Below are 27,732 nucleotides of genomic sequence, written 5' to 3'. Positions count from 1 at the left end.
ATCCTGACATTATGAGCCATACATCATATAATGGTTTCTTGGGTTTCTTACCTTTGGGAAAATGTTACTTTTGCCGCCATATAATGATAGTGTACGTGTTAGTGGCGGATTCACTGTTACATCCCAAAAGATGTTGCGTGCATTATTACTTTAAAGGTGACACGTGACGGCGTCTCATCAGTCCCAACATCAGGGGACGGTGTAGGGATAATTGGGATGGGACACGGCCGCCCCCTCCCAGCTGCCGCCTGCTAACACCCTGACCGGACAGAAGTAATTGATTGCAGAAAGATCCGGGATTAACCCAGGATTTAGTCTCTGATCCGATCTGATCTCTGATTTAATGTTGCCCGGGTAGTGGGAAGGGGAGAAGGGAATTCGAGGAGTTAATAAGACAGTTTATAAAACTGGAGTAATAACAATATAATCGACTGTATATATATAAAGACTGTCACATATTCTAGATTATTGGATCGTCATAAAACTCTGCTTCCTGCATTGGGAACTGGTGATGATTGTGAAGCAGGTGTGGAACTACAACTCCCAGCATGCACTGACCACCTGCAGTTGTAGCTCTATGTTGGGAGATGTAGTTTTGCACCAGTTGTAGGGTACAGGGTAATGACGCTGACACTCGGGGTACAGGATAATGACACTGACACTTGGGGTACAGGATAATGACGCTGACACTCGGGGTACAGGATAGTGACACTGACACTTGGGGTACAGGATAATGACACTGACACTCGGGGTACAGGATAATGACACTGACACTCGGGGTACAGGATAATGACACTGACACTCGGGGTACAGGATAATGACACTGACACTTGGGGTACAGGATAATGACACTGACACTGGGGGTACAGGATAATGACACTGACACTCGGGGTACAGGATAATGACACTGACACTTGGGGTGCAGGATAATGACACTGACACTCGGGGTACAGGATAATGACACTGACACTCGGGGTACAGGATAATGACACTGACACTTGGGGTGCAGGATAATGACACTGACACTCGGGGTACAGGATAATGACACTGACACTCGGGGTACAGGATAATGACACTGACACTTGGGGTGCAGGATAATGACACTGACACTCGGGGTACAGGATAATGACTCTGACACTCGGGGTGCAGGATAATGACACTGACACTGGGGTACAGGATAATGACTCTGACACTTGGGGTGCAGGGTAATGACACTGACACTTGGGGTACAGGATAATGACACTGACACTTGGGGTGCAGGATAATGACACTGACACTTGGGGTACAGGATAGTGACACTGACACTTGGGGTACAGGATAGTGACACTGACACTCGGGGTACAGGATAATGACACTGACACTTGGGGTGCAGGGTGATGACACTGACACTTGGGGTACAGGACGATGACACTGACACTTGGGGTACAGGATAGTGACACTGACACTTGGGGTGCAGGATGATGACACTGACACTTGGGGTGCAGGATGATGACACTGACACTTGGGGTACAGGACGATGACACTGACACTTGGGGTACAGGATAGTGACACTGACACTCGGGGTACAGGACAATGACACTGACACTCGGGGTACAGGGTGATGACACTGACACTTGGGGTACAGGATGATGACACTGACACTTGGGGTGCAGGATGATGACACTGACACTTGGGGTACAGGATAGTGACACTGACACTCGGGGTACAGGACGATGACACTGACACTTGGGGTACAGGATGATGACACTGGCACTTGGGGTGCAGGATGATGACACTGACACTTGGGGTACAGGACGATGACACTGACACTTGGGGTACAGGATAGTGACACTGACACTCGGGGTACAGGACAATGACACTGACACTCGGGGTACAGGGTGATGACACTGACACTTGGGGTACAGGATAATGACACCGACACTTGGGGTACAGGATAATGACACTGACACTCGGGGTACAGGATAATGACACTGACACTCGGGGTACAGGATAATGACACTGACACTTGGGGTGCAGGGTGATGACACTGACACTTGGGGTACAGGACGATGACACTGACACTTGGGGTACAGGATAGTGACACTGACACTTGGGGTGCAGGATGATGACACTGACACTTGGGGTACAGGACGATGACACTGACACTTGGGGTACAGGATAGTGACACTGACACTCGGGGTACAGGACAATGACACTGACACTCGGGGTACAGGGTGATGACACTGACACTTGGGGTACAGGATGATGACACTGACACTTGGGGTGCAGGATGATGACACTGACACTTGGGGTGCAGGATGATGACACTGACACTCGGGGTACAGGACGATGACACTGACACTTGGGGTACAGGATGATGACACTGACACTTGGGGTGCAGGATGATGACACTGACACTTGGGGTACAGGACGATGACACTGACACTTGGGGTACAGGATAGTGACACTGACACTCGGGGTACAGGACAATGACACTGACACTCGGGGTACAGGGTGATGACACTTGGGGTACAGGATAATGACACTGACACTTGGGGTACAGGATGATGACACTGACACTTGGGGTACAGGATAATGACACCGACACTTGGGGTACAGGATAATGACACTGACACTCGGGGTACAGGATAATGACGCTGACACTTGGGGTACAGGATAGTGACACTGACACTCGGGGTACAGGACAATGACACTGACACTCGGGGTACAGGGTGATGACACTGACACTTGGGGTACAGGATGATGACACTGACACTTGGGGTGCAGGATGATGACACTGACACTTGGGGTGCAGGATGATGACACTGACACTTGGGGTGCAGGACGATGACACTGACACTTGGGGTGCAGGACGATGACACCGACACTTGGGGTGCAGGGTGATGACACGATGACATTTGGGGTGACATGTTGTACAGGGGCCGTTGCTCAGCAGCTCTTCTGTCCTCGCTCCCTATCTCCTGGGCGCAGACAGTCAAGGGCACAGTATGTGGGCGATAAGGTCGTGCGACGCTCACATGATACACCCCAAACACAGATGATATAAGGAAACCTGACCCTGCAGAAAACAACACAACACGTCGCACATCTGGATAGGGAACATGGCGGTAGCAGCCTTCATCCTCCTGTCTGTGCTCCTGGGGGCCGGGCTCTCACGTAAGTGTCCACCAGAATAGTGGGGTCACCGGACTCGGGGCTGGTACTCTGCAGGTTGTATCCGTCACAGATCATAGAATATAATGGGACGACCCCGGCTAGAGGTTTCATGGATATAAGTTGTGTTTTTTTTTTCATCAGATGCTTTACTTGAGGTTTCTGTGGATCCCAATGTGGTGGCCAACCCCGGGGACACGGTGCAGCTGAAATGTCACCTGCTGAACATTGGAGATCCTCTGGACCTGAAGAACTTAATGATTCAGTGGTACACGAAGGGGAAGCAGGTCGCTGAGTTCGATGAGAAGATTACAATTGAGAAATCTGGACTGTCCATGTCTATGGAGGCTCTGAAGAAAGGGGACGCCACACTGACCATCCAGTCTTTCACCGCAGAGCATGCTGGGAACTATCGCTGCTATGTGTATTACAAGACAGAGCACACCATGAAGCAGACAGTTCTGTCCTCTAATGGTAAGTCCCCAAAAATGCCACAGGAGCCGCCCCTTACACCCTGCTGCAAAACACCTTACTGCCTAGTACATTACACAAATGACCATACATACAGAACCTACTGAAGAAATACAGACCCCTGACTATACATACAGACCTCCTAAACAAATACAGACCCCTGGCCATACATACAGACCTCCTAAATAAATACAGACCCCTGACTATACATACATACATACCTCCAAAACAAATACAGACTGCTAACCATACCTACAGACCCAATCCAGACTCCCTGAAACAATTACAGACCACTTAGCATACATACAGACCCCTGACCATACATACAGAACCTACTGAAGAAATACAGACCCCTGACTATACATACAGACCTCCTAAATAAATACAGACCCCTGACCATACATACAGACCTGCTAAATAAATACAGACCCCTGACTATACATACAGACCCCCTAAACAAATACAGACCCCTGACTATACATACAGAACCTACTAAATAAATACAGACCCCTGACTATACATACAGACCTCCTAAATAAATACAGACCCCTGACTATACATACAGACCTCCTAAATAAATACAGACCCCTGACTATACATACAGAACCTACTAAATAAATACAGACCCCTGACTATACATACAGACCTCCTAAATAAATACAGACCCCTGACTATACATACAGACCTCCTAAATAAATACAGACCCCTGACTATACATACAGAACCTACTAAATAAATACAGACCCCTGACTATACATACAGACCTCCTAAATAAATACAGACCCCTGACTATACATACAGACCTCCTAAATAAATACAGACCCCTGACTATACATACAGAACCTACTAAATAAATACAGACCCCTGACTATACATACAGACCCCCTAAATAAATACAGACCCCTGACTATACATACAGACCTGCTAAATAAATACAGACCCCTGACTATACATACAGACCTCCTAAATAAATACAGACCCCTGACTATACATACAGACCCCCTAAATAAATACAGACCCCTGACTATACATACAGACCTGCTAAATAAATACAGACCCCTGACTATACATACAGACCCCCTAAATAAATACAGACCCCTGACTATACATACAGACCTCCTAAATAAATACAGACCCCTGACTATACATACAGACCCCCTAAACAAATACAGACCCCTGACCATACATACAGAACCTACTAAAGAAATACAGACCACTGACCATACATACAGACCTCCTAAATAAATACAGACCCCTGACTATACATACAGACCTGCTAAATAAATACAGACCCCTGACTATACATACAGACCCCCTAAATAAATACAGACCCCCTAAATAAATACAGACCCCTGACTATACATACAGACCTGCTAAATAAATACAGACCCCTGACTATACATACAGACCCCCTAAATAAATACAGACCCCTGACTATACATACAGACCTCCTAAATAAATACAGACCCCTGACTATACATACAGACCCCCTAAACAAATACAGACCCCTGACCATACATACAGAACCTACTAAAGAAATACAGACCACTGACCATACATACAGACCCCCTAAACAAATACAGACCCCTGACCATACATACAGAACCTACTAAAGAAATACAGACCACTGACCATACATACAGACCCCCTAAATAAATACAGACCCCGACTATACATACAGAACCTACTAAAGAAATACAGACCCCTGACCATACATACAGACCCCCTAAACAAATACAGACCCCTTGCCATACATACAGAACCTACTGAAGAAATACAGACCCCTGACCATACATACAGACCCCCTAAATAAATACAGACCCCTGACTATACATACAGACCCCCTAAACAAATACAGACCCCTGGCCATACATACAGAACCTACTAAAGAAATACAGACCACTGACCATACATACATACCTCCAAAACAAATACAGACCCCAGACCATACCTACAGACCCAATCCAGACTCCCTGAAACAATTACAGACCACTTAGCATACATACAGACCCCTGACCATACATACAGACCTTCAAAACAAATATAAACCCCTGACCATATATTCTGAACCTCCTAAACAAACACAGACCACTGACCATACATACAGACCCCCTAAACAAAGACAGACCCCAGGCCATACCTACAGACCCAATGCAGAACCCCTGAGACAAATACAGACCACTGAGCATACATAAAGACCTTCCAAACAAATACAGGCCCCTGACCATACATACAGACCTCCTAATCAAATGCAGATCACATACCAGACGCCCCTAAATAATACATTCAGACCCCCTAAAGACAGACCCCTCACAATATATACAGACCCCATAAACAAATGCAGACCCCTTACTATACAAACAGACCCCAGACCATACATACAGACCCCATAAACAAATATAAACCCCTGACCACCTCCTAAACAAATACAGAACCCTGACTATAAATGCAGACCTCCTAAACAAATGCAGATCAAATACCAGACCCCCCTAAATAATACATTCATACCCCCTAAAGACAGACCCCTCACCATACATACAGACCTCCTAAACAAATATCGACCCCTGACCATACATACAGACTGCCTAAACCAATGCAGGTCACATACCAGACCCCTTAAACATGTATAGACCAAAGACCGAATCTCCGTAACAAACACAGACCAAAGACTAGACCCATTAATTATTCACACCCCAGACTAAACCCCCTAAACAAATACAGACCCCCAACCTGACAAATACAATTACAGACCCGAGACCCGTCCCATGAAACAAATACAGATCTCTAACCAGACCCCGTACACAAATACAGACCACAAGTCTAGACCCCCTAAGCAAATTAAACACTTGACCAGATCCCTGAAACTAAAGCAGACCCCTAAACAAGTATATACCAAAGACTAGACTCCCCAATTAATGTACAGACCCCTTAATTAATGTAGACCAAAGACCAGACACCCTAAACAACACCCTGTAAACTGATACAGACCCCAGATCAGATGCACTGAACAAGACCAGACCCCTTTAATAAACATGCCCCCTAAGCTAATACAGACCCCATAAACTAATGTAGACCCCAGATCAGACCCCAAACAAATACAGACCCGAAACCAGACCACAGCATCACTGAGGTTGGACAGGTACTGGATTATCAGATACCGGAGTATTGGATGACTAGGGAATAGCTTTTTATGTATCGGAGCCACTATATTGCTCAGGTTTTGCCCCGTAATGTTCTTGCAGATACTTCGACCCAGAAGGAGAGTGACCTGGAGCTGAGCACCTGCGAGACCGTCCTGGACAAGAAGCTGGACAAGGTCATCGACTGGATCAGCAAAGTGGAAGGCAAACTGGCGGAGGTGACCAGGACCTGCTCCTCCCACCAGGAGAAGACGCGTAGAAACTGATCCCGCAATCTTAGCACTTTCTCTGCTTGACGCGTTTCACGTCCTCTTCACAAAGCAGCTTCATTGGTCAAGACCTGCCTGTAGCAACCAATCAGAGCTCAGCTTTCATTTCCCCACAGCAGTTTAAGACATGAAAGCTGTGCTCTGATTGGTTGCTATGGGAAACAAGGCCTGATCTCCCTGTTCACATTAAGCTTCTGGAGCCGTCGTTTTGGTGGATCCATTTTTAAACAGATCTCAGGTCCGTCTGGTTTCTGTTTCTACCACATCAAGAATAGCGCAGGAAGCGGGGCTTATGCAAAAATAATGCTTTCCGGCCATTTCACAGCGTTTTCTGCTTCCGGGAAAGCTGGGTGACCGCTTCTCCATATCATGTCATAATCTGCACTGTGCGGCAGCACTGCAGGGAGTGTAAACTTATGCAATAAAGTAAAGATAAAATGGCCGTCTCTGTGTGTAGTCATTGCAGTGAGAGAATCGCGCCGTATTAATTTTCTGCTATAATACGTGGCAGCCATGTTTTCTTACCTCTAGTGTTGAGCGAAGCAAAGCATTTGAAGTGGAATTTGGTCCGAAGTTTGGGAAAACTTCAATTCGCAAGATAATTACATCGTTAATACGGTTGAGAAAAAAGACATAAGTCCATGAAGTTCAACCAAGGGATCGGTGAGGACGCGAATCCGAGAAGGAAGTGAGACTCAGATTTCTACACGTTTCCATAAGCATTAATGTTGTTTACTTTTAAGAATTCGTCTAAACCCTTTGTAAAGCCGCCCCCTGTTCCTGCTGTGACCACGTCCTGAGGACGTCTATTCCACACATTCACAGCTCTTACAGTAAGGGTCCATTCAAACGACCGCAAAATGGATCCGGATCCGTTCCGCAACGTTGCGGAACGGATCCGGACCTATTCATTTTCAATGGGGCCGGAGTGTGCTGTCCACATCCGCCATAAATAGAACATGTCCTATTCTTGTCCGCAGACACTGAGAAGAAAAGGCATTTCTATTAAAGTGCCGGCCATGTGCGGTCCGCAAAATGCCGTTGTCCGTGATTTGTGGATCCGCAATTTGCGGATCGCAAAACACTTGCGGAATGCGTGAATGGAACCTTAAGAAGTTTTGCCGCTTCTGGAGACTGAGCTTTCCCCCCCAGTCGGAGGCAGCGCCCCCTTGTCTTCTGAGGGCATTTTACATGGAACTGTTTTTCTCCGTATTTTTTGTACGGCCAATTTATATACTTGTACAGGTTAATCATGTCCCCCCTTAGACGTCTCTTCTCAAGACTAAATACATGTCATTCTTTTAATCTTTCCCCATAACTCAGACCCTCCGCGCCCTTTATCAGTTTGGTCGCTCTCCTCTGTACTCTCTCCTTTCTATGGACTGGTGCCCCGAACTGAACTGCGTATTCCAGATGAGGCCGCACCAGCGCTTTGTAAAGTGGTGATATTACATCCCCGCCTCGCGATGTATATAGAATATAGTGCTATATAGTGTTTTTCGAATATTCGTCATTTTTTTCCTTCTCAAGTCATGATTCCTTCCTGCTTAAGTTGCTATTAATCCCATACTCGATATCATTAATAAATAAATTAAATGTTAGAGGACCCAGCACTGAACCTTGGGGTCACCACTTATAACCTAGCATTGGCGTAGCGTGGGGGGGGGGGGGGCTAGGGGGGCCATTGCCCCAGGGGCAACATTTTAGGGGGCGCCAGCAGGGCCGCACCGCCAATTAGGCAAAGCGAGGCGATCGCCCCAGGCGGCACGGCCCTGCTCACAAGTGGGGGGGAGGCGGCAGGGCACAGGGAGATGAGCGCTCATCCCCATAGTCATCTGTATCGCCGTCCTCAGGACAGCGACACAGATGGCTGTGTTGCGGCGGGGCAGGGGAGGCAGAGGCGTTCCACTGATAGGCTGCAGGCACCAGCGACTGGGGCAGACACAGGAGGCGCGATGACGTCATCGCGCCGCCTGAGCCGTACAGCACGGGACACAGGCCGTAAGAGGCTGCATCACATCGCTGCCAAGGAGGTAAGTGTAAGGCCTCATGCACACGACCGTTGTGTGCATCCGTGGCCGTTGTGCCGTTTTCCGTTTTTTTTCGCGGACCCATTGACTTTCAATGGGTCCGTGGAAAAATCGGAAAATGCACCGTTTTGCAGCCGAGGCCGTGATCCGTGTATCCTGTCCGTCAAAAAAATATGACCTGTCCTATTTTTTTGACGGACAACGGTTCACGGACCCATTCAAGTCAATGGGTCTGTGAAAGAACACGGATGCACACAAGATTGGCATCCGTGTCCGTGATCCGTGGCCGTAGGTTGCTTTCATACAGACGGATCCGAAGATCCGTCTGCATAAAAGCTTTTTCTGATCTAAGTTTTCACTTCGTGAAAACTCATTTCCGACAGTATATTCTAACACAGAGGCGTTCCCATGGTGATGGGGACGCTTCTAGTTAGAATACACTGCAAACTTTGTACAAGACTGCCCCCTGCTGCCTGGCAGCACCCGATCTCTTACAGGGGGATATGATAGCACAATTAACTCCTCAGGTGCGGCACCTAAAGGGGTTAATTGTACTATCATATTCCCCTGTAAGAGATCAGGGCTGCCAGGCAGCAGGGGGCAGACCACCCCCCCTCCCCAGTTTGAATATCGTTGGTGGCACAGTGTGCCCCCACCATCGCCCCCCCTCCCTCCCTCTATTGTATTAAATCGTTGGTGGCACAGTGTGCCAACCACCATCGGCCCCCCTCCCTCCCTCTATTGTATTAAATCGTTGGTGGCACAGTGTGCCAACCACCATCGGCCCCCCTCCCTCCCTCTCTCTATTGTATTAAATCGTTGGTGGCACAGTGTGCCAACCACCATCGCCCCCCCCCCTCCCTCTATAGCAGTAACATTGGTGGCAGTGTGCGGTCTCAACAGTAGAAGATTCATACTTACCTGCTTGCTGCTGCGATGTCTGTGAACAGCCGGGAGCTCCTCCTACTGGTAAGTGACAGTTCTTTAGCAATGCGCCGCACAGACCTTTCACTTACCAGTAGGAGGAGCTCCCGGCCGGACACAGACATCGCAGCAGCAAGCAGGTAAAGTATGAATCTTCTACTGTTGAGACCGCACACTGCCACCAATGTTACTGCTATAGAGGGAGGGGGGGCGATGGTGGTTGGCACACTGTGCCACCAACGATTTAATACAATAGAGAGAGGGAGGGAGGGGGGCCGATGGTGGTTGGCACACTGTGCCACCAACGATTTAATACAATAGAGGGAGGGAGGGGGGGCGATGGTGGGGGCACACTGTGCCACCAACGATATTCAAACTGGGGAGGGGGGGTGGTCTGCCCCCTGCTGCCTGGCAGCCCTGATCTCTTACAGGGGAATATGATAGTACAATTAACCCCTTTAGGTGCCGCACCTGAAGGGGTTAATTGTGCTATCATATCCCCCTGTAAGAGATCGGGTGCTGCCAGGCAGCAGGGGGCAGTCTTGTACAAAGTTTGCAGTGTATTCTAACTAGAAGCGTCCCCATCACCATGGGAACGCCTCTGTGTTAGAATATACTGTCGGAAATGAGTTTTCACGAAGTGAAAACTTAGATCAGAAAAAGCTTTTATGCAGACGGATCTTCGGATCCGTCTGTATGAAAGCAACCTACGGCCACGGATCACGGACACGGATGCCAATCTTGTGTGCATCCGTGTTCTTTCACGGACCCATTGACTTGAATGGGTCCGTGAACCGTTGTCCGTCAAAAAAATAGGACAGGTCATATTTTTTTGACGGACAGGATACACGGATCACGGCCTCGGCTGCAAAACGGTGCATTTTCCGATTTTTCCACGGACCCATTGAAAGTCAATGGGTCCGCGAAAAAAGACGGAAAACGGCACAACGGCCACGGATGCACACAACGGTCGTGTGCATGAGGCCTAATTATTGCTAATTTCTTTTTATTTTCTGTATTTCTCTTTCTACAATTTTTTTTTACATTTTTATATATTTATTTACTTTTTACTTCCTTATTTCTTTAAGCGAATTAACCCCTCCCTGCCACAGTCAAGGCAGGAAGAGGTTAATTCCAACTCTGCAGGCTGACAGTTAATTTTATAGCCAGCAGTTGGCGCTCTTACATAAGAAATAGCGCTCCCTGACGACTTTTAGATTTTACAATGTGATAGACGCTTGTAGCAGAAATCTACAGGCGTCTGTTACTGCCTGATTGCTCCCACAGTTCAGCGCAGGGCCGCCGGCAGATCGCGATGAAACCTGACGCTTTTTTACGTCAGGTTACAGATAGGAGCCTAGTAATTAAAGGTGGCACGCGGCCATTAACAATGAAGAAGGGCTATACAGGGCGGTCTTCATTAACAAATGAGAAGCACTGCAGCATAGCCGCAACCTGCCCGCAGGCCGCACACTAAGGCAGAGTGGCCTGGGTATACCGGATTTATAGCAATTCGTAACAAATTAATTCGGAACGAATTCGATTTCTTGGCTCTACTTATCACCAGAAATAAAAAACTCAGCTCTGAATGAACATAAAATTACCAAAATCCACGAAGCTGAGATCTGTGGAGCTGTTTGGTGAAGTCTGGAGAGGAAGAGTTTAGGGTTACCACAACTAATGTTAATGTCGTGCATGCTCTGGGGTTGCCATGGAAATGGCAACATGGACTTCCTGTCATGTGATCTCAATTTTAGAGTCCTATAATATGAAGTCTATAAACAGAGGGGTTGGTTTGTTCCTGTACCCATGGAAATCTATCATTTCTGTACAGTCAATTTAAGCCACCCCTTTCTGGGAAGGAGGCAAATCACAGGCATCACCGGTGGTTCCGCAGTCAATGGGGCCTGATAAGACCAATTATCACAACTGCGAAGGGTGGTGGTGACAGCAGGTATAGGTGAGCTGGGCCATGTAAGCAGAGCCTTCTGGTGAGAGAGTGAGCCTCTGTGACAGCTATGTACCTGTGTGTAGTTAGCTGGCTGGTGGAGGTGAGTAGCACTTGCCATAATGGTGCGCCACCTCTAGGTAGGGCAAGGAAGCAGCTGAGTACCACAGAAGAGAGGATAGCCTGAAGCATAGGGGTAGCTTACAGACACTCACCCCGCACCCTGAAGCAGGAAGAGGCCTGTGGTAATGAGGTGTCTGAACTGTTTGCAATAATGTGTGTCATGAGAAGAAAGCGACCACGAGCTGTAAGAGCCTGTGCAGATTGTGGATTACTGTGCCACAAGGAGGACGTGCCATGGTATGAACCTCAGCTGTAGCCATCTTTACTGAAGCCAACCAGACGAGACTCCGGCCGCCTAGAGAAGTTCAACGCAAGACAAGGTGGACTAAGCTGCTGGTGGCTGTGCTCCGAATGTGACCTCCTTATCACAACGCACAAATAGAACATGACCGTTTCAGCTCTGCTACATTTGTCTTTTAGGAGAAAGTGGCATTTTTTTCCTGTGGAAGTCTGTGGTGTCAGCACCAGATAAGAGATGCTATATCACAGGAAGCAGGAGGGGCGGCTTTCACAGCAGGATCTGTGCATGAATGGAGCAGAGGCAGAGTGGACACTACGCGGCCGGCGATGACCATGAGCTGCGCGGTCCCAGTCCTGAGTCTTCTGATAGGTGCCGGTAAGTGAGACACGCGACACGTGAGAATGCAGAGCAGCTTCTGACCCTGTGTTTTCCGAGCCTGTACGCGTGTTCCCCCGGTTACCTCCGCAGCTCAGATAGAAGGGTGACTACATGGGGGGATTTGTAGTCTGTAACCATGGAGACACCTAGCCCTGCATAGGAGCTGCATACACATAACGGCAGGAGATTCTAAATTAGGACTATTTACAAACTTGATGCAATTTTTAATGCTTTGGCTGCACCGCAACTGGTTGCAAAATTATTCACACCCTTTGAAGCAACTGCCCTGAATGCTGTGTGTCTCATTTTTCAGCCCTCCTCCTTCGCGCCTCCACAGACTCCTCTAGGATCTCCTCACGCCTTCCCCACCATATTCTCATGAATACCTCGCTGCAGGTGATCCACCCCCCCGTCAGAATGGACATCCTGTCAGTGCGCTGGGACCACAATGGGCGCCCCCTGGTGGAGTATAAAGACGGCAATCTGACATTTCACAGCTCGCAGGCCGTGATGCCTCTGGAGCAGATCGCGCAGGGGAACATCTCTCTGGTTTTGACGAATCTTACCCTGAGCGACGCTGGCAACTACACGTGCGCGGTCCAGTATGGCGGTGCGGCGCAAATCGCCATCTATGGTCTCATTTTAGAACGTAAGGACGTCCGCCTTCTCTCTCTTATGCGTGGGGGACGGCAATGGCAGCCATATTGGTTCTTACCTGTAGCCTGGAAACTAATGTTGTGCTTGCTCTGGGGTTGTCATGGAGATACTAACATGGACTTCTAGTCACATGACAGGAAGTCCATTCACAGGTTGACACAATTGGAGGGGCAATTTACAAGTGGAGATTGTCCATGTTGGGGACACTTTCTCTTTTTAGGGTCTCAGGTGGGCGGGGCTATTTAACAGTCAGGTGGGCGTGTATCTTGTGACCACTGTTTTTGAGACGTCCGGTGGGGGGGGGCTTACATATTCCAACCCCCTTTTTAGCCAATGTTGCCCCCTGACTTCCCTGTTATGGTTGTCATGGTAACGCGATGGCGTCTAGGCTTTGCACCACTGTGATTATGGCGCTCCTCAGCAGCAAACAGCCTGAATCTACGTCTCAGTTCAAACCAATAACCGCCATCTTCTCCGTTTTCCCCCAGCCACCAGGATCCGCCTCTTGAACTTGACTCCTCCCCCGCGGAAGGCTGGTAAGACCTGGATTCCTGGATGACAGGAGGGGCTGCTTATTTGGGAATATTTTCAGGTAATGGGGGGGTTCTTCGCAGATAAGTACAACCCTCTGTCCCGGAGGACCGCCACCGCTGCCTTATAGCTTTGTGGAAATCAAAAAAAATTATGGTCAATTTTTGATCTACCTGTCGCTTTCCAGCTGTGGTGAACTTACAACCCCCAGCATAGCCCGGAGAGCCGTTAGCTGGGAGTTGTAGTTTGCCGTTATATGTACACGTATGTAAATTCAGTTTATAAAGCTGGATATCTAAGTGAGGAGCTGGGTATCTGCGGTGGCGCAGGCTGGTGTCGCTCCCGCCCTGGTGACTGGGTCTTGGAGATAAGGAGGTCCTCGCCTGGTATAAGAGCTTGGCTCAGCAACCTCCCTCCAGCCTTCTCAGATCATTGGGGCAGCCGCGCGCCATGGCCGTGTCCGGGTCTTCATTCTTTTTTGGCTTGATATTCCTCTGCGGTGGTAAGTGGAGAATTTTTGGGCATCGGTAGTAGGGCTGCGGCTCAACCTGTTTTTGGTTCCTGACTCTACCTGATTCACCGATTCCCGTTCTCTCTTCTAGGTGTCGCCTCGGTGAGATCCACAAAAAAATCCTTGTCCCGACATGTCGAGGCTCGGCGGGGGGAGAACGTTACTCTGCCGTGTGACTTTAAGACGGATGGCGCCATTGAATTGTCAATGCTGATCGTCCATTGGTCAAAGGACGGGGTGACCAAGTATTTCTCTAACAAGACGTGCTGTGACTACCCGGGTCACCATATTTCAGAAGGAGACCTCCAGAACGGCAAAGCCCCCCTACAACTGATCAATGTCCAGGACAAGGACACGGGGGTCTACACCTGCACCATCAAGTACGAGGACATAGAGGAAACCTGGAAAACCATTGTCCATGTCAGAGGTGAGACGAGGCCACCACTAGGGGGAGCTCACAAACCCCTAAAATGTCCCCCCCCCCCCCCATACGTCCTGGCCCCTGAAATAGGTTGTACTTACCTCGCACCCATGTAGACGAAAGACGTCGCGCAGACGAAAACGGGGGGTTTAGGGGGGAGCCAATAGCAGGCCGCGATGGGATTGAGCCTCCTCAGCATCGCGGGTGACACTAGGAAGGCTCATCCCCGTCACCGCCTGCTATTGGCTGCCCCCCCCCCGACACTGGATGTTTCATCCGCCCAACAGGTAAGTACAACCTCTGTCAGGGGCCAGGACGTATGGGGGGCATTTCAGGGGGTGGACAGGATTAGATACACGGCTCAGCAGACAGTATCACACAGGATAGGATTAGATACACAGCTCAGCAGACTGTATCACACAGGATAGGATTAGATACACAGCTCAGCAGACAGTATCACACAGGAGAGGATTAGATACACAGCTCAGCAGACAGTATCACACAGGATAGGATTAGATACACAGCTCAGCAGACAGTATCACACAGGATAGGATTAGATACACAGCTCAGCAGGCAGTATCACACAGGAGAGGATTAGATACACAGCTCAGCAGACAGTATCACACAGGGTAGGATTAGATACACAGCTCAGCAGACTGTATCACACAGGATTGGATTAGATACACAGCTCAGCAGACTGTATCACACAGGATAGGATTAGATACACAGCTCAGCAGACAGTATCACACAGGATAGGATTAGATACACAGCTCAGCAGACAGTATCACACTGGATAGGATTAGATACACAGCTCAGCAGACAGTATCACACAGGATAGGATTAGATACACAGCTCAGCAGACAGTATCACACAGGATAGGATTAGATACACAGCTCAGCAGACAGTATCACACAGGAGAGGATTAGATACACAGCTCAGCAGACAGTATCACACAGGATAGGATTAGATACACAGCTCAGCAGACAGTATCACACAGGACAGGATTAGATACACAGCTCAGCAGACAGTATCACACAGGATAGGATTAGATACACAGCTCAGCAGACAGTATCACACAGGATAGGATTAGATACACAGCTCAGCAGACAGTATCACACAGGATGGGATTAGATACACAGCTCAGCAGACAGTACCACACAGGAGAGGATTAGATACACAGCTCAGCAGACAGTATCACACAGGATAGGATTAGATACACAGCTCAGCAGACAGTATCACACAGGATGGGATTAGATACACAGCTCAGCAGACAGTACCACACAGGAGAGGATTAGATACACAGCTCAGCAGTCAGTATCACACAGGAGAGGATTAGATACACAGCTCTGCAGACAGTATCACACAGGAGAGGATTAGATACACAGCTCAGCAGACTGTATCACACAGGAGAGGATTAGATACACAGCTCAGCAGACAGTATCACACAGGACAGGATTAGATACACAGCGCAGCAGACAGTATCACACAGGATAGGATTAGATACACAGCTCAGCAGACAGTATCACACAGGATAGGATTAGATACACAGCTCAGCAGACAGTATCACACAGGATAGGATTAGATACACAGATCAGCAGACAGTATCACACAGGACAGGATTAGATACACAGCTCAGCAGACAGTATCACACAGGAGAGGATTAGATACACAGCTCAGCAGACAGTATCATACAGGAGAGGATTAGATACACAGCTCAGCAGACAGTATCACACAGGATAGGATTAGATACACAGCTCAGCAGACAGTATCACACAGGACAGGATTAGATACACAGCTCAGCAGACTGTATCACACAGGAGAGGATTAGATACACAGCTCAGCAGACAGTATCACACAGGACAGGATTAGATACACAGCTCAGCAGACAGTATCACACAGGAGAGGATTAGATACACCGCTCAGCAGACTGTATCACACAGGATAGGATTAGATACACAGCGCAGCAGACAGTATCACACAGGATAGGATTAGATACACAGCTCAGCAGACAGTGTCACACAGGATAGGATTAGATACAGCTCAGCAGAAAGTATCACACAGGATAGGATTAGATACACAGCTCAGCAGACAGTGTCACACAGGATAGGATTAGATACAGCTCAGCAGACAGTATCACACAGGATAGGATTAGATACACAGCTCAGCAGACAGTATCACACAGGATAGGATTAGATACACAGCTCAGCAGACAGTATCACACAGGATAGGATTAGATACACAGCGCAGCAGACAGTAGCACACAGGAGAGGATTAGATACACGGCTCAGCAGACTGTATCACACAGGATAGGATTAGATACACGGCTCAGCAGACAGTATCACACACGTCAGGATTAGATACCGCAGTGCAGATGAGATACGGTAGATGTGTTATTCTCATATTATTATGGTGTCTCATCATACGAGAGCCCTGTGGCCGCTGCCCGTTTGCCCCGTCATTCACTGGTGACTTTCTCTTTCTACAGACGCTTTGACTCCACAAGGCACTGAGATAACGACGGCGGCGGCAGCGTCCTCCAGGGATGATGATTCAGTAGTCCCAGAGCCCATGCAGCAGCACAGAACTCTGAAATTCGGCCTGGTCTCGGGGGTGGTCGCCGTCACCGGGCTCCTCGCTGCATTACTCTATTTTTGCTTTGAAGGTTGAAATATTTTCAAAAAGACTCGTCATGATGGTTCTGGGCAAGAAAATGGACCGGTCAGTGGTCACGTCACCTCCGGGGAGGTTTACAGAATTAGAAAAACATGGGGCGGTTTTCTTCCAGAGGTGGCGTCGCCCTGTGTCCAGTGTCTGGTATTGCAGCTCTACTCCATTGAAGTGAATAGGGCAGAGCTGCATTACAGCTGTTTTGGGGAGTTAGAGGGGGCGTCCATCTTGCTGACTTGCGCCCTAGACCCCTGGTTGTGCTCCTGCATTATATATATAAATACTTCTACACCATCTTAGTCTTGCAGTTTATAATGAATTATTTGCCGTCTTAAAGGGCCAGCGTCCAGTGTGGTGAAAATAAAGCAATGGATAAAGTTCGGCCGCTTACTAACAGACTTTGTCTTCAGTTCTTCCCCATTTTCAAGAGTCCTCTGCACGCCGCCAGTGAATGAGCGCATCGATACGTGAAAAACCTAAAGCTTTGCACAGCTGAGGGTTTGTTTCAGTGCGTCAGTCTATACTGAGCTAAACACCAATCTCTATCCTGCCACTTTGTTACAATGTATCAGTCCAGGCTGTCAGAAATGACTGTTCCAGTTCTCAGCCACCATACGTAAACAAGAATGTTCCCATTCACTGACAGCAAGCAGAGGTCTTCAGTTTAAACACAAAGTCTGTTACAAAGTTTCCAAACGTTTCGCTGTACAATGATAATTATATGCCGACCTAGATCAGAAAACCCCTCTAAGTGCCCCCCATGGGGGAAAAGCATGTCTCTGGTTATAGCCCCTCCCACTATGTGAGAGGGGGCGGGGCTGTGACAACCTTTCATTCAGGGTTGTCAGGATTTCACAATGTTGTATGTTAATGTCCAGTCACAATGTCATGGTGACTCGGGAGCAGAAGTCTCATCCTCCAGAGCAGGCGATCACACGGGGGAAGTCGTCACATTCACATAATCAAGACTGGACCCAGCTGCAAGACAAGGAAAGAGTTAATGTATGCAGATATATAGGCTTAGATACACAGCTCAGCAGACTGTATCACACAGGACAGGATTAGATACACAGCTCAGCAGACAGTATCACACAGGATAGGATTAGATACACAGCTCAGCAGACAGTATCACACAGGAGAGGATTAGATACACAGCTCAGCAGACAGTATCACACAGGACAGGATTAGATACACAGCTCAGCAGACTGTATCACACAGGACAGGATTAGATACACAGCTCAGCAGACTGTATCACACAGGACAGGATTAGATACACAGCTCAGCAGACAGTATCACACAGGATAGGATTAGATACACAGCTCAGCAGACAGTATCACACAGGATAGGATTAGATACACAGCTCAGCAGACTGTATCACACAGGATAGGATTAGATACACAGCTCAGCAGACAGTATCACACAGGATAGGATTAGATACACAGCTCAGCAGACAGTATCACACAGGATAGGATTAGATACACAGCTCAGCAGACAGTATCACACAGGATAGGATTAGATACACAGCTCAGCAGACAGTATCACACAGGATAGGATTAGATACACAGCTCAGCAGACAGTATCACACAGGATAGGATTAGATACACAGCTCAGCAGACAGTATCACACAGGAGAGGATTAGATACACAGCTCAGCAGACAGTATCACACAGGATAGGATTAGATACACAGCTCAGCAGACAGTATCACACAGGATAGGATTAGATACACAGCTCAGCAGACAGTATCACACAGGAGAGGATTAGATACACAGCTCAGCAGACAGTATCACACAGGATAGGATTAGATACACAGCTCAGCAGACAGTATCACACAGGATAGGATTAGATACACAGCTCAGCAGACAGTATCACACAGGATAGGATTAGATACACAGCTCAGCAGACAGTATCACACAGGATAGGATTAGATACACAGCTCAGCAGACAGTATCACACAGGATAGGATTAGATACACAGCTCAGCAGACAGTATCACACAGGATAGGATTAGATACACAGCTCAGCAGACAGTATCACACAGGATAGGATTAGATACACAGCTCAGCAGACAGTATCACACAGGATAGGATTAGATACACAGCTCAGCAGACAGTATCACACAGGATAGGATTAGATACACAGCTCAGCAGACAGTATCACACAGGATAGGATTAGATACACAGCTCAGCAGACAGTATCACACAGGATAGGATTAGATACACAGCTCAGCAGACAGTATCACACAGGATAGGATTAGATACACAGCTCAGCAGACAGTATCACACAGGATAGGATTAGATACACAGCTCAGCAGACAGTATCACACAGGATAGGATTAGATACACAGCTCAGCAGACAGTATCACACAGGATAGGATTAGATACACAGCTCAGCAGACAGTATCACACAGGATAGGATTAGATACACAGCTCAGCAGACAGTATCACACAGGATAGGATTAGATACACAGCTCAGCAGACAGTATCACACAGGATAGGATTAGATACACAGCTCAGCAGACAGTATCACACAGGATAGGATTAGATACACAGCTCAGCAGACAGTATCACACAGGATAGGATTAGATACACAGCTCAGCAGACAGTATCACACAGGATAGGATTAGATACACAGCTCAGCAGACAGTATCACACAGGATAGGATTAGATACACAGCTCAGCAGACAGTATCACACAGGATAGGATTAGATACACAGCTCAGCAGACAGTATCACACAGGATAGGATTAGATACACAGCTCAGCAGACAGTATCACACAGGATAGGATTAGATACACAGCTCAGCAGACAGTATCACACAGGATAGGATTAGATACACAGCTCAGCAGACAGTATCACACAGGATAGGATTAGATACACAGCTCAGCAGACAGTATCACACAGGATAGGATTAGATACACAGCTCAGCAGACAGTATCACACAGGATAGGATTAGATACACAGCTCAGCAGACAGTATCACACAGGATAGGATTAGATACACAGCTCAGCAGACAGTATCACACAGGATAGGATTAGATACACAGCTCAGCAGACAGTATCACACAGGATAGGATTAGATACACAGCTCAGCAGACAGTATCACACAGGATAGGATTAGATACACAGCTCAGCAGACAGTATCACACAGGATAGGATTAGATACACAGCTCAGCAGACAGTATCACACAGGATAGGATTAGATACACAGCTCAGCAGACAGTATCACACAGGATAGGATTAGATACACAGCTCAGCAGACAGTATCACACAGGATAGGATTAGATACACAGCTCAGCAGACAGTATCACACAGGATAGGATTAGATACACAGCTCAGCAGACAGTATCACACAGGATAGGATTAGATACACAGCTCAGCAGACAGTATCACACAGGATAGGATTAGATACACAGCTCAGCAGACAGTATCACACAGGATAGGATTAGATACACAGCTCAGCAGACAGTATCACACAGGATAGGATTAGATACACAGCTCAGCAGACAGTATCACACAGGATAGGATTAGATACACAGCTCAGCAGACAGTATCACACAGGATAGGATTAGATACACAGCTCAGCAGACAGTATCACACAGGATAGGATTAGATACACAGCTCAGCAGACAGTATCACACAGGATAGGATTAGATACACAGCTCAGCAGACAGTATCACACAGGATAGGATTAGATACACAGCTCAGCAGACAGTATCACACAGGATAGGATTAGATACACAGCTCAGCAGACAGTATCACACAGGATAGGATTAGATACACAGCTCAGCAGACAGTATCACACAGGATAGGATTAGATACACAGCTCAGCAGACAGTATCACACAGGATAGGATTAGATACACAGCTCAGCAGACAGTATCACACAGGATAGGATTAGATACACAGCTCAGCAGACAGTATCACACAGGATAGGATTAGATACACAGCTCAGCAGACAGTATCACACAGGATAGGATTAGATACACAGCTCAGCAGACAGTATCACACAGGATAGGATTAGATACACAGCTCAGCAGACAGTATCACACAGGATAGGATTAGATACACAGCTCAGCAGACAGTATCACACAGGATAGGATTAGATACACAGCTCAGCAGACAGTATCACACAGGATAGGATTAGATACACAGCTCAGCAGACAGTATCACACAGGATAGGATTAGATACACAGCTCAGCAGACAGTATCACACAGGATAGGATTAGATACACAGCTCAGCAGACAGTATCACACAGGATAGGATTAGATACACAGCTCAGCAGACAGTATCACACAGGATAGGATTAGATACACAGCTCAGCAGACAGTATCACACAGGATAGGATTAGATACACAGCTCAGCAGACAGTATCACACAGGATAGGATTAGATACACAGCTCAGCAGACAGTATCACACAGGATAGGATTAGATACACAGCTCAGCAGACAGTATCACACAGGATAGGATTAGATACACAGCTCAGCAGACAGTATCACACAGGATAGGATTAGATACACAGCTCAGCAGACAGTATCACACAGGATAGGATTAGATACACAGCTCAGCAGACAGTATCACACAGGATAGGATTAGATACACAGCTCAGCAGACAGTATCACACAGGATAGGATTAGATACACAGCTCAGCAGACAGTATCACACAGGATAGGATTAGATACACAGCTCAGCAGACAGTATCACACAGGATAGGATTAGATACACAGCTCAGCAGACAGTATCACACAGGATAGGATTAGATACACAGCTCAGCAGACAGTATCACACAGGATAGGATTAGATACACAGCTCAGCAGACAGTATCACACAGGATAGGATTAGATACACAGCTCAGCAGACAGTATCACACAGGATAGGATTAGATACACAGCTCAGCAGACAGTATCACACAGGATAGGATTAGATACACAGCTCAGCAGACAGTATCACACAGGATAGGATTAGATACACAGCTCAGCAGACAGTATCACACAGGATAGGATTAGATACACAGCTCAGCAGACAGTATCACACAGGATAGGATTAGATACACAGCTCAGCAGACAGTATCACACAGGATAGGATTAGATACACAGCTCAGCAGACAGTATCACACAGGATAGGATTAGATACACAGCTCAGCAGACAGTATCACACAGGATAGGATTAGATACACAGCTCAGCAGACAGTATCACACAGGATAGGATTAGATACACAGCTCAGCAGACAGTATCACACAGGATAGGATTAGATACACAGCTCAGCAGACAGTATCACACAGGATAGGATTAGATACACAGCTCAGCAGACAGTATCACACAGGATAGGATTAGATACACAGCTCAGCAGACAGTATCACACAGGATAGGATTAGATACACAGCTCAGCAGACAGTATCACACAGGATAGGATTAGATACAAGGATACACAGCTCAGCAGACAGTATCACACAGGATAGGATTAGATACACAGCTCAGCAGACAGTATCACACAGGATAGGATTAGATACACAGCTCAGCAGACAGTATCACACAGGATAGGATTAGATACACAGCTCAGCAGACAGTATCACACAGGATAGGATTAGATACACAGCTCAGCAGACAGTATCACACAGGATAGGATTAGATACACAGCTCAGCAGACAGTATCACACAGGATAGGATTAGATACACAGCTCAGCAGACAGTATCACACAGGATAGGATTAGATACACAGCTCAGCAGACAGTATCACACAGGATAGGATTAGATACACAGCTCAGCAGACAGTATCACACAGGATAGGATTAGATACACAGCTCAGCAGACAGTATCACACAGGATAGGATTAGATACACAGCTCAGCAGACAGTATCACACAGGATAGGATTAGATACACAGCTCAGCAGACAGTATCACACAGGATAGGATTAGATACACAGCTCAGCAGACAGTATCACACAGGATAGGATTAGATACACAGCTCAGCAGACAGTATCACACAGGATAGGATTAGATACACAGCTCAGCAGACAGTATCACACAGGATAGGATTAGATACACAGCTCAGCAGACAGTATCACACAGGATAGGATTAGATACACAGCTCAGCAGACAGTATCACACAGGATAGGATTAGATACACAGCTCAGCAGACAGTATCACACAGGATAGGATTAGATACACAGCTCAGCAGACAGTATCACACAGGATAGGATTAGATACACAGCTCAGCAGACAGTATCACACAGGATAGGATTAGATACACAGCTCAGCAGACAGTATCACACAGGATAGGATTAGATACACAGCTCAGCAGACAGTATCACACAGGATAGGATTAGATACACAGCTCAGCAGACAGTATCACACAGGATAGGATTAGATACACAGCTCAGCAGACAGTATCACACAGGATAGGATTAGATACACAGCTCAGCAGACAGTATCACACAGGATAGGATTAGATACACAGCTCAGCAGACAGTATCACACAGGATAGGATTAGATACACAGCTCAGCAGACAGTATCACACAGGATAGGATTAGATACACAGCTCAGCAGACAGTATCACACAGGATAGGATTAGATACACAGCTCAGCAGACAGTATCACACAGGATAGGATTAGATACACAGCTCAGCAGACAGTATCACACAGGATAGGATTAGATACACAGCTCAGCAGACAGTATCACACAGGATAGGATTAGATACACAGCTCAGCAGACAGTATCACACAGGATAGGATTAGATACACAGCTCAGCAGACAGTATCACACAGGATAGGATTAGATACACAGCTCAGCAGACAGTATCACACAGGATAGGATTAGATACACAGCTCAGCAGACAGTATCACACAGGATAGGATTAGATACACAGCTCAGCAGACAGTATCACACAGGAGAGGATTAGATACATAGCTCAGCAGACAGTATCACACAGGATAGGATTAGATACACAGCTCAGCAGACAGTATCACACAGGATAGGATTAGATACACAGCTCAGCAGACAGTATCACACAGGACAGGATTAGATACACAGCTCAGCAGACAGTATCACACAGGATAGGATTAGATACATAGCTCAGCAGACAGTATCACACAGGATAGGATTAGATACACAGCTCAGCAGACAGTATCACATGATAATTGGCTTAGATACAGCAGACATTACTCACTAGGGGACCCCTCCACGGCCACGTTCTCGTAGGAGTGGCACAGACTGTCGGACTGTGAGGAGTATTTGCCGATGCTGTTGATGGCGGATCGGGGGGTCTTGTCTGTAAGGAGAGAAGTCGCCGGTGATGTGGTAACGTGGCCGATGGTCGTGGATAGCGTTGAGCGAAGTTCTGAAAAATTAGTTTCGGCTGCTTTGCGGAATTTCACAAAAAAATACGATTCGTGATGAAGCGCATTTCTTTGTATGTAGCGGCCGCAATAACGGGGAATGACAATCGCGCCACACCCGTCATTGAACCCTTCAGATGGGGGTTTAACCCCTCTTTGCTGATCGCGGCATCTGAGGTTACCATTTATAGGCCTTTTAGGGGTTAATCAGGGTAAAAATAAAAAATATATATAAATACTCACCTCATCCATTTGCGCAAGAAGAGGCCGTCGCGGCCATCTTGATTGAAGACACCGCGCGAAATCTAGCATATTGAGGTGATGGTGTCATCATGCGGCCGGCGCGAGATTTTGTTTGGTTTCTGCAATCAAGATGACTGCAATGGCCTCTTCTTGCACAAACGGATGAGGTGAGTATATTTGGTTTTTTTTACCGCCATTTCAAGGAAAATTGATTCGTTACCTTACAGCACAAGGAAATTCGGCTTCGCTGCGAATCAAATTTTTCATGAAATTCGTACTGAAGTGAAATCAATGTCTGCACTACATATCCCTACCACTAGGTGGCGCCCTACTGTATCAGGTTACACAGGTCTCAGTGTAATTGCTTTGTGGTCTTCACTGCATATGGACAGCTCCTCAGTACAGCACTCCCTGTGGTCACATGCGGTATTACAAGTAAAATTAATAACTATCAGATCTAGGCGAAGGCCGGACTTACTTTCCTCTTTCTCCTGGACTACAGTTGTCATATCAGTTTCCGGAATATTTTCAAGAATTTTCCTGCAAAAAAATGGCTCATTAATATGAACAGACTCGAATATCAATACATCCACATTAGAGAAGTGATCCGCCATTAGTAACAATAGGGAGAGTCACAGGAGGTTTATGGGAGGGGCTTGGGCAATGTCACCAAATCGGCCAAGGGCATGAATCATGTATTCATTTGTAAAGTGTTATATTTAGTGGAGTGACCCTTTAATTAAGGAGTTCTCCTCTTTGGAAATAATCTGATCACAGGTTGTCCTGCTGTCGTGACCTCCAGCGATCCCGTATAATCTGTGCGTTAACCTGGCAGTGACTGTACAATTTCCCTGCAGCTCCCCCACAGGAGAGATGAAGAATTACATTGTGCCTATTGAAAATCAATGTAAAGTCTGTGTAACGCGTGGACATGTTGGGTCCTCCAGAGGGAGATGTTCATTGTAGAAAGGAAACGTCTCTCTATCCTCTATTTGACAATTGATTTTTCAAACCAGACATTCCCTTTAAATGGCAGGGATTGGAGATCCCAGCAATCATCGCTCACGGAGTGCGACAGTCGCAGCGCAGCAGCATTGCCTGCAGGAGCACTGGGGATAGCGGTGGATATTATACTGATGGCGCTCTCACAATCAATTGATTTGGGATTTTAAAATAGAATTTGCTGCTTACAGGTAAACGTGGTCTTCTCTCAGCGCCGGACCTGCAGGAAGAGAGGAAAAGGGTTAATTCATATGGAAACCGTACAGGTATCAGGGGCAAAGCTCCCCGTGACCTGAGGGGGGCAGCATTACCACCACTCGGTGGTCTCCGACCTACTACCCCCAGCAGGACCACCGCTGCAGATCACTTATACTGGACTGAGCAATCCAATCAGTGACATAAGAGGAGACGGGGACGAATGGCCTGAAAATCCGGCAATAAATCAGTAATAAGCAGGAGCCGGAACCACGGATTCCCTATGAGCCTCGGAGATCTCACTTCCGTTCCGTTTTGCCGTTTGGTTTCCGTTTGTGATCAGTTTTTTGTGGTACGGAAACAGAAGCATACAATAATGTTTAAACAGAAAAGACATAAAAAAATTGGGCTGGGCATAACATTTTAAATAGATGGTTCCGCAAAAACGGAACGGATACGGAAGACATACGGATGCGGACCCATTAACTCGAATGGAGCCACGGATCGTTATTTGTGGGCAATAATAGGACATGTCCTATGTTTGAACAGAAATATGGAAACGGAAGGCATACGGAGTACCTTCCTTTTTTTTCGGATCCATTGAAATGAATTGTTCCTTTTACGGTCCGTATACGGAACGCAAAAAACGGAACATAAACGGAAAAAAAAAAAAGTTTGTGTGCAGGAAGCCTAATGCACAGAAAATCCTATAGAAATGATGTAACCGACACGGCTCGCCCCAAATTAGTGCTGCTCTATAGAGGCAATCCTTCTCATTAATTAAGGGGGGGGGGGGGGATATAAATATGGAACCTGAGACACCGATGGCGCAAAATATAGAAATAAACCTAAAATCTCGATACAAATCATTGCAATACGAATGTCGTCTCCACTCACCGCTCAGAGCCGCGCTCGGAACATTCTCGTAATCCTGCTCCTCATCTGCGATAGTGATAGATAGTAACATAGTGACACATAGTAACATAGTAACATAGTGATACATAGTAACATAGTGATACATAGTAACATAGTGACACATAGTAACATAGTGACACATAGTAACATAGTGACATAGTAACATAGTGACACATAGTAACATAGTGACATAGTAACATAGTGATACATAGTAACATAGTGACACATAGTAACATAGCGACACGATAGTGATACATAGTAACATAGTGACACGATAGTGATACATAGTAACATAGCGACACGATAGTGATACATAGTAACATAGTGACACGATAGTGATACATAGTAACATAGTGATACATAGTAACATAGTGACACGATAGTGACACATAGTAACATAGTGATACATAGTAACATAGTGATACATAGTAACATAGCGACACGATAGTGATACATAGTAACATAGTGACACGATAGTGATACATAGTAACATAGTGATACATAGTAACATAGTGACACGATAGTGATACATAGTAACATAGTGATACATAGTAACATAGTGACACGATAGTGATAGATAGT

At 46.8% G+C, this 27,732-nt stretch overlaps 2 protein-coding genes across 3 annotated transcripts in view; one reads left to right on the top strand and one right to left on the bottom strand.

Moving 5' to 3' along the window:
- Window positions 1-12,539: 12,539 nt before the first annotated feature.
- LOC122944889 lies at window positions 12,540-17,763 on the top strand. The gene is made up of 5 exons (XM_044303608.1): window positions 12,540-12,674; window positions 12,991-13,326; window positions 13,823-13,870; window positions 14,468-14,803; window positions 17,283-17,763. The coding sequence occupies exons 1-5, from the start codon at window positions 12,626-12,628 to the stop codon at window positions 17,462-17,464; spliced, it is 951 nt and encodes a 316-aa protein (XP_044159543.1). The 5' UTR covers window positions 12,540-12,625; the 3' UTR covers window positions 17,465-17,763.
- The window catches only part of LOC122944891, a 34,889-nt gene continuing 24,917 nt past the window's right edge, over window positions 17,761-27,732 (bottom strand). For both annotated transcript variants that reach the window (XM_044303613.1, XM_044303612.1), the window contains 5 exons: window positions 27,133-27,177; window positions 26,230-26,260; window positions 25,517-25,578; window positions 24,627-24,728; window positions 17,761-18,442 (listed from right to left, as the gene is read on the bottom strand). In XM_044303613.1, the coding sequence (XP_044159548.1) occupies window positions 18,396-18,442; window positions 24,627-24,728; window positions 25,517-25,578; window positions 26,230-26,260; window positions 27,133-27,177 (287 nt within the window). In that variant the 3' untranslated portion in view covers window positions 17,761-18,395. The remainder of the gene's footprint in view (window positions 18,443-24,626; window positions 24,729-25,516; window positions 25,579-26,229; window positions 26,261-27,132; window positions 27,178-27,732) is intronic.

The sequence above is a fragment of the Bufo gargarizans genome, chromosome 8 (genome assembly GCF_014858855.1).
Source record: "Bufo gargarizans isolate SCDJY-AF-19 chromosome 8, ASM1485885v1, whole genome shotgun sequence".
NCBI lineage: Eukaryota > Metazoa > Chordata > Amphibia > Anura > Bufonidae > Bufo > Bufo gargarizans.
Note: the sequence above shows the minus strand (reverse complement) of the source record. Positions and strands in the feature narration are given on the sequence as shown.

Coding starts and splice junctions, on each gene's coding strand:
- LOC122944889 (XM_044303608.1), top strand. CDS start 12,626: ATGACCATGAGCTGCGCGGTCCCAGTCCTGAGTCTTCTGATAGGTGCC. Junction 12,675..12,990: donor GAGTCTTCTGATAGGTGCCG/GTAAGTGAGACA, acceptor CTCATTTTTCAG/CCCTCCTCCTTCGCGCCTCC. Junction 13,327..13,822: donor CTATGGTCTCATTTTAGAAC/GTAAGGACGTCC, acceptor GTTTTCCCCCAG/CCACCAGGATCCGCCTCTTG.